The 8,252-nt window shown below is 37.5% G+C and overlaps 1 protein-coding gene across 1 annotated transcript; it reads left to right on the top strand.

Annotated features, from left to right (window-relative positions):
* Positions 1 to 402: 402 nt before the first annotated feature.
* On the top strand, positions 403 to 3,406 carry LOC129745643 (WD repeat and FYVE domain-containing protein 2-like). The gene is made up of 6 exons (XM_055738859.1): positions 403 to 627; positions 692 to 933; positions 1,491 to 1,838; positions 1,919 to 2,158; positions 2,230 to 2,568; positions 2,631 to 3,406. The coding sequence occupies exons 2-6, from the start codon at positions 773 to 775 to the stop codon at positions 2,767 to 2,769; spliced, it is 1,227 nt and encodes a 408-aa protein (XP_055594834.1). The 5' UTR covers positions 403 to 627; positions 692 to 772; the 3' UTR covers positions 2,770 to 3,406.
* Positions 3,407 to 8,252: the final 4,846 nt, after the last annotated feature.

The raw sequence follows: 8,252 nt of genomic DNA, 5'->3' as shown, positions 1-8,252 counted from the left end.
CACCTCAGGCCAACGTAAGCTCATTTGAGCGATCCAAATTCTACTAAGGCGACTCGAAAATCTCTCAAATTACTTTCTGTAGAGTGACGAAAAATATAAGTTCTAACTTTTCCAAAATTGTTGGTTAACTTTAGTATTCAGATGTAAAAGAAAAGTGCTAAGAAAAGACGCATCATAACTATTACCTTTTAGAATGATTGAATGTCTTGCGATGTTAAATTAAAATTTCATCGCAAAAGAAAAGCAGCTAAAATCGTTCGACCTTACCTAAACCTAGTATACTTTCAGGCTATTTCTTATCGCTTCGATTTCTCAGTGTGGAACATGTTCCATCAAATCAAAAGAGTGTGGACCGCGTTATTGTCAAGTCATTTGACAAGCCAGTGTTCACGGAATTGTCTTTGAGCGCTGCTGGCATTGCTAATCTACTTTTTCCCTGATGCGTTGATTGTACAGCAGCAGCAGTAATAAAATAGTGATACATTGGGGAAAAATTATCGCTCCGAGTAGGGAGATTTTGGCCAGATTTGTTTTCTATTTTATCCATATCATTTGGGCTGAAGGTGGTACTGGTGTTCCGTTTTGTTTACTGTCGTGAGCCCGTGGGAAAGATTGATTGATAGTCCGGTACAGTGAAAAACCCGTGATCTGTATGCGTTTTGTTTTTGCGTTGAACCTAGTTTTGTTTCAGCGAGAAAGAAAGGAAAGGAAAAATCACCCGTATCTGTTGAAGAGTTTTCGCAGTAAATAGTACGAGTCGAGGGCAGCAGGAATGGCGGCGGAGATTAAACCAGCACCACGAAGTGCCAACGATCGGTTCTGCACCACCAAGAAGCCGGAATTGCTGAGCAAGCTCGAGGGTTGCAATGATGACGTGAACGCAGCGCTCCTGATCCCTGGCGAGGAAGGCGTTATCAGTGTTTGCGATGACAAGTATGCTGTTAATTGAATTTTGTCTTGTTTATCGTTTCTGCACCTCCGCCAGAGAGTGTTGCATGGTAGAAGCTATATGCCACTTTCCTTCTTATTAAACTGCTGACGAATGATATTTTGTTTTCGACTATAAAGCGATCATTGTTCTAAGTTGCTCATCCGCGGTTTCGACAAATCATTCCACAGCCTCGTTAGTCATTTTATTTTGCAAAAAGTAGAGCATTTGCAGCTCTTAATTTTAATTATCTTTGGTGTCTTGGATGAAAAGCTTTTCCGGCAAAGCTAATCTGGCGCAATCTTTGCTCAATATCTACTTTGCAGGCGCTAGATTATAATCTGTTGCATACACAAAGGCTGATGATTAATTGCAATTCCAAGTCCAGGATCAATCACTAGAAGGTTGATATAATTTGATAAATTAGAATGGAAGATATTGATGATTAAGCTATTATATGAATCATTTTCATCGTTCTGTTAATTGATTTACCGTTTATGGAGGGTGTCCTATAACTGATAACTTTTTTTCTTTTTCTTCTTCCATTGACCCTATCCATCAGAACCATTCGCGTCTGGTTACGGCGCAATTCGGGCCAATATTGGCCCTCGATTTGTCAGTATATGCCGTCGGGTTGTACGTCGCTGTGTTACACACCGGAGACGCGAACCCTCTTCATTGGCCAGGAGAATGGCACGATTTCGCAGTTCACCCTGTCTGACGATTGTAACCGGCTGACACCGATCCGGGAGTACCTGGCCCATCAGGCGCGCATCACCAACGTTATCTTCGCCAAACACACCGGGTGGATACTGTCCTGCGGGCGGGACAAGTTTTTCGCATTCCACAGCACCGAAACCGGAGAGCGGATTGGATGCTTCACATTCGAAGCCATGTGCACCTCGATGCAGTATCCTTTTGATTAAAATAAAATAGATATTTTTTATCATTTTTCCCTATTGTGCTATTCCTTAACTTCACTCTTTCTAGATTCGATGCTCTTGCAAAGTATGCTTTTATAGGTGATTACAGTGGCCAAATTACGATGCTGAAGCTCAGTTCTACCGGGGCTACCGTTGTGACCACCATGAAGGGACACGCAGGTTCAGTGAGGACATTGTACTGGGCCGAAGGACCACAGCTGCTGTTCAGTGGTTCGTACGATCAATCGGTGATCGTTTGGGATGTCGGTGGCAAACGAGGGACCACGTATGAATTACACGGCCACAAGTAAGTTTCCTGTTCGAATTTGAAGTTTAAATCTCTCATGAATCATGATAATCAATCGATTTCTCACACAGTAACAAGGTTTCTTCGCTGTCGTACGCCTGCAACACACAGCAACTGATTTCGGCTGGTGAGGATTCGGTCGTGGTGTTCTGGGAGATGAACGCCATGCGGAAGGTTGCACCCGAATGGGTCGAGTCGGATACGTGCCAGCTATGTACGAGGGCGTTCTTCTGGAATTTGCGGGCCATGATCGACCAAAAGCAAATCGGCATCCGGCAGCACCATTGCCGCTACTGTGGCAAAGCCGTCTGCGACAAGTGCTCCACCAATCGCATCAACATTCCGATTATGGGATTCGAGTTCGATGTGCGAGCCTGCGATGGTTGTTTCCAACGATTGAAGAGTGAAGAGTGAGTAATCTTGCTTAACAACATACAATTTTCGGCTCGTACTTTAACTTTTCCATTTTCAGACGACCTTCACTCGCTCTGTTCCACGATGCCAAGCACAGCATCGTCGGTATGGATTTGGACGAACCGAAGAAAAGACTGCTCACTGTTGGCCAAGATCGTATCATCAAAATTTGGGACCTGTCCTCGATCTGGCCCTAGGAGCTGACCGGCAACGATGCGGCTTCCAGTGCAGTTACAGCAAAGCAAAACTAAGAAAAAAAACATATTAACAATTGAATGTATGTAGCTCACAATATGTAAAACGATTGAAACAGAGCAAAAAAGCATCGTTTTCCTATAAAGTTGATAACTTGGAATTTGATAAAATTAAAATTTAATTTTCGCGGATCACTTAAAATGTACTACCTAGATAAAGTCATGATATCACTGTACTATTTACACAGACACCAAACTATAGTTCACATCTTCGGTAGAACGTACGGTGAAATAGGTAATTCAATATTTTGGTTAATATTCTAACTATAAAGCGATACAAATTCGAGTGTAAGTAATCGACGTAAAAATTTACGGGAAGAGGCCGTTTTCCATTGATAAAAACAGTGCAAAACGTCACCTTTTCCCAGTCTAATAAAAGCTACTAAGTGGAACAATGTTATAAGCAACATTATATTAGTAACTAATTATTGAATAGGAAATAATCAGCTACTTGAAACAGATTGAACAATAACAAAAACTAAAGAAAGATAGGAAAGCTAACCGAAATAAGTCCACTGTTTGATGTAAAGTGTAATCATAAAAATGGTAAAAAATAAATGCTAAATTGTAGTTTCTTGAATGGCCTGCCGTAGCAGTAATCCTCATTTTCGGGAAAGAGAGTCGCAATAATATATATTTTATTTATCATCCACAGGAAAATGTATTCTACGTTAATCAGTTTCAAATACATGCATTTGCTGTTAACAATCTTAAATTGCTTGTTGCATTTATATACACTTAACAGGAGAGGAGTGCATGGTTTCATAATTAAGGCAAATTTTTTTATCACTTAAGTAGCCATTGTATATTTCGTTTGCAAGGTTGAATATATTTGTTTTAAAAAAATTATTTTTCAAACACTGAATGGTGCTTTCAATGTTTGTCTTTGAAAATGAATAAAAATGTGCAAAAACAAAAACATAGTGAGAAATCGGCAGTGAGCCGCATTCGCATGGAAATTTCTTCGTAGTGAAAGTCGTCTTCTAAAGAGTACTGTGTTCACTGTCCTAAAACAAAAGAGTACGAAAGCTGGTTAGATACACACGTGCGTTAGAAAAAAGGGTGTACCATAAGAAGGCAAAAGTGTATATGAAAAAGCATGTTTAATAACAAAATAATATATTGTTACAATTGATAAGAAATAAATAAAATCTTAAAATTTCTGAATGGATATTACTTCCCTGTTTCCATTTAACATTTGGAGGCGGTAAAAACTTATTTACCACGAGCAGTTGACAAACGCAGAATTACGATTGACATGAAATGACCGTTTTTAACGGTGTATAGGACGAAGGCTTTTTGCCAAAATATTTATGCTTATACTGGGAGTTCGTCCCCATATAGCACCATAGTATATTTAAAGCACAGTTTATACTTATTTCAAAAACTGTTACAGTAGGTAAAATACAAATACAGGTACAGGCTAAACACCGTTAAATACGGTAACAACAATGAATATTTTGTGCTAGCAGCTCGAGGAGACGTTTGTAGCCGGTAGCAAAGACTACATATAAAGAAATCCATCAGGTGTAGCCTACTCAAAGGAGCAAGCAACTAGAGGGGAAACTGTACAGATCGCACCAGTCAAGCATTAACGCTATTTACAGCGCTAAAAATCATGTAAGAACCGAATTGAACGTTTACGACAATTCAGGAATTTATTTTACGTCTTTTCGAAAGAAAAATAACGATAAAAACTCAATTTTGATAATATTTTTGTTGAAAATTCAACCAGCTAGAGAACACAATGTTGGGTAGAACGCCGAAACTATTAGACAGAACGCACCATACCGGAAGGGTGGTCAGAAATAGAATAATGATTATATGGAATATAATGATTGCTACATCAAATGTTTAGAAACATGTTCATCACATTTTTGTAAACTAATCATACTTTGGCAAAAACTCGTTTGTTATTGCTAAACGTATCGAAAATTTCGCTTTATAAAATACACTTTTTGATATCCTTATAGGTAAAACGCCTTCAAGTAGGCAACGAAATTCAATTTGTTGGCTGATATCGCGGCAAATATGGCGGCAGATGATTTTTAAGAATCTAATATTGGTGCACCTTTTCAACTTGAAAAAGGACGAAAAATGATATATTTATGAGTCAGCAAATAAAAAGAATGACATTTCGCTATGATATTCGGTTTTTCTCAAAAATTAACAGCATTTTAGCGTAAAACACGTGATCTGACACAGGATTCTGCCTTAATTTTGATATGATTGTTTTTGTTAATATTTGTTAAAATTAAATGAAAATTTATAGTCATCCCAAGTTGCATACGATTGGAAAACGAAAAGCTGAAATTTTATAAGTCTGCGCAGATTGGATTGCCAAACCCATAAATGTTAATCATGAAAAATTACAAGGTTCACGCAGGACGCAGATTCGATTTATCCTTCTGTTTCTAAGAATTTAAGTCGTTTTCATGAATGCTTCACCTAAGAAATGATAGAGAAGCTTGTTTGCCGCAACAAAACTGACGATAAAAACATCATTCGTAGTTAAAAGTTGGCGTTTGGCCCATGCCATATATTTTTCAAAAATATGCCAACTTATGGCTACAAACGATGTTTTTTTTTTTTCATTTTGTTGCTTCAAACAAGCTTCTCTATCATTTCTTAGGGGAAATTTCATTAAAAGGACTTAAGTAACAGAAGGAATAAATCGAATCTGCGTGAAACTTGTAACTTTCCATGATTAACATTTAAGGTTTTATGGCAAACCAGACTGCGGAGGCTGATAAAATTTCAGCTTTTCTTTTTTCTAATCGTATGCCCTTCGGATGACTGAAAATATTTATTTTATATTTCATTTAATTTTCACAAATTTTAACTTAAAACAATCGTTTCCAAATTGGGACAAAATGCGCGCCAGACCACGAGTTTTACGCTCAAATTCAGAATGCTGTTAACTTTTGAGAAAATCCGAATATCAAAGCGAAATGTCATGCTTTTTATTTGCTGACTCCCAAATTACGATAAGAAAGCATAATTAAACAAATATCGTCCGTTTTCAAGTTGAAAAGGTGCACCAATATTTTTGATTATAAAAAATCATCTGCATCCCATATTAGTCAAGAAATTGAAATTCGTTGCCTACTTGAAGGCGTTTTACCTATAAGGATATCAAAAAGTGTATTTTAAAAAGCGAAATTTTCGATACGTTTAGCAATAACAAATGAGTTTTTGCCAAAGTACGCTTAGTTTGAAAAATGCAATGAACATTTGATGTAACAATCATTATATTCCATATAATCATTATTCTATTTCTGACCACCTTTCCGGTATGGTACGTTCTGTCCACTAGTTTCGGCTTTCTACTCCACGTTGTGTTCTCTAGCTGGTTGAGTTTTTAACTAAAATATCATCAAAATTGAGTTTTTATCGTTATTTTGTTTCTAGTAAGACGTGAAACAAATCCCTGAATCGTCGTAAACGTTCAATTCGATTCTTACATGATTTGCGTTCTGTACCTACAGTTTGCCCCTAAATACAACAGAAGAAGGTGCGCGCCTAAAGTTACTCTATCAATTCATGTTGTTGAAGATTTTCCAACGATTTGTTTTTCCTTTTTCCCGAGGTATTTTTAATCAAGTCGGCTTATTTGCAGTGATTATCGAACCCTATAAGCTCTGTGCTGTGTCGCTTATTGAATGCTGATCGATTGCTGCGTGGAATTCATTCCTGTTTGTGAATAATGCGCCCTAGTTTATGCAACTAACATAAATATCGTTAAGAATAGACAACATATAAAGGCTAGTATCTAGTTGGGCTACATTTCAGTTTCCCCAATAAGGATTGTTTATTACTAACATCGGGTGGGACTTTAAACCGGTTGATAAGGTTTTCTCGAACGCTTTCCCATGATCATCAACCTGAATATGGAGAGCTTTTAGAAACTCGTTGATTGGTTCGGAATGCTGCTAGTCCAGTCCCAGTGCGTTAAAAGTGCTTTCAAAAGAACATTAATTAAAATCTTCAACAGTTTTTCCATATATTTTTTCCGTTAAATATTGAAAACTTTCATTTTTGAGGAGTCTTCACAAATTTTTACAAAAAAAAACCTGAGAGCATGACTCACTCCGCGGAATATGATTTATACTGCGCTGAAAACGGGTGTCTTCTACATGGTATTATCGAACTAAAGACCCGCAATCATAATTTGATATTAATTCAATCAGTAAACAAACCAAAGTCCGTTGGCAGATGTTTAGCGCACTTTTCATTTATCATCCTGTCAACATTATTGGCATCCGAATGTCAAATTGCCGTTCGTCAGCGTATCAGATTCACGTCATTCATGAATTCGGGGACCCCGTGTCTCGCTCGATCGTTGCTGCTGTTGGTTAGGAAAAACGATATTCTAGGCGCTGCTGTTTGATAAGAAATTTTGAGCCAACTCCTTTCACTACATATTTCGCCGATGCGGCAGCTGAGTCGCGAATCATAAATTCTCCAACGATCGACTGAAACACACTACACGCATAAATATACCGATTGGGATTCGATACGCCTCTCGGTAGCTCGCCAGCCGTCAGATTGGTAAATTATTTCTATATGATCTCACCGGTAGCAGAGTGGCTAATTTGTAATGTGTTGTGAGGTGTCAATCCGTCTGTTCGTCGGTTGTGGAAGACACCTTAAAAATTCTCTAGATAGACTTTCGAACTGATTTATGGGAGACATTAGCTAGTTTTATTACAGCATGCAATTTAAAGTTTAACGATTAAATAAAAGTGTTTGATAATAGATTTTTCGTTTTTTAAAGTAGAAGCATTGTACAATTAAACTTAAACATTTTTCCAATATATGTAATATTCTTTTTAAATAAAAAAAAACTTCCAACAGTGGAAACTTTTCGCTAGTAGTTCCTTGTGTCCATGCGTAATAAAATATCCTTAGGAAATGTGATATACCGCATTTCTGTTTTCCAAGCTCGGTCCGGATTGCTGTTTCGGATGATTTGATGTTTCTTGTGCGGTCCTGCCTCATGAGTCATAATTTTTCTGTCCGCGTTGGATCCGCGTCAATTAACTGGATGGATGCAGAAAAACAAAAAAAATACCAGGCTTCACCAGACAGACATGGTGGCTACATGCCGCGGAGCACCGGTGAAATGTCAAACAACCATTATCGAAGAGATGGCAAGAGTTCTGAACCTTACCACAGCGATGTTTTTTTTTATTTAGAATTCCTAACCGGATGCATTTTCAGTTAACATTTTAATAAAAGAAAGTTAAATTTAACTTACCTACAATTATATTTTCAGATAAATTAGCCGAAGCATTCTTCATTAGTTAATGACAATTAACCAATAAAAATTTGCGAATAATATCAGCACAAAAGCTAACATTTAAATTTATTATACTTTCAAATAATATTTACATACTAAACTCGATGTGCCAAAATCGAAGGGT

This window comes from Uranotaenia lowii, chromosome 2 (genome assembly GCF_029784155.1).
Source record: "Uranotaenia lowii strain MFRU-FL chromosome 2, ASM2978415v1, whole genome shotgun sequence".
Classification (NCBI taxonomy): Eukaryota; Metazoa; Arthropoda; class Insecta; order Diptera; family Culicidae; genus Uranotaenia; species Uranotaenia lowii.
The sequence above is the reverse complement of the archived record's forward strand: the minus strand, read 5'-3'. Positions and strand labels throughout refer to the sequence as shown.

Excerpts from the sequence above, each read along its gene's own strand:
- LOC129745643 (XM_055738859.1), top strand. The coding sequence starts at position 773 with ATGGCGGCGGAGATTAAACCAGCACCACGAAGTGCCAACGATCGGTTC. Across the intron at positions 2,159-2,229 it reads TATGAATTACACGGCCACAA|TAACAAGGTTTCTTCGCTGT; the intron begins GTAAGTTTCCTG and ends TTTCTCACACAG. Across the intron at positions 2,569-2,630 it reads CAACGATTGAAGAGTGAAGA|ACGACCTTCACTCGCTCTGT; the intron begins GTGAGTAATCTT and ends TTCCATTTTCAG.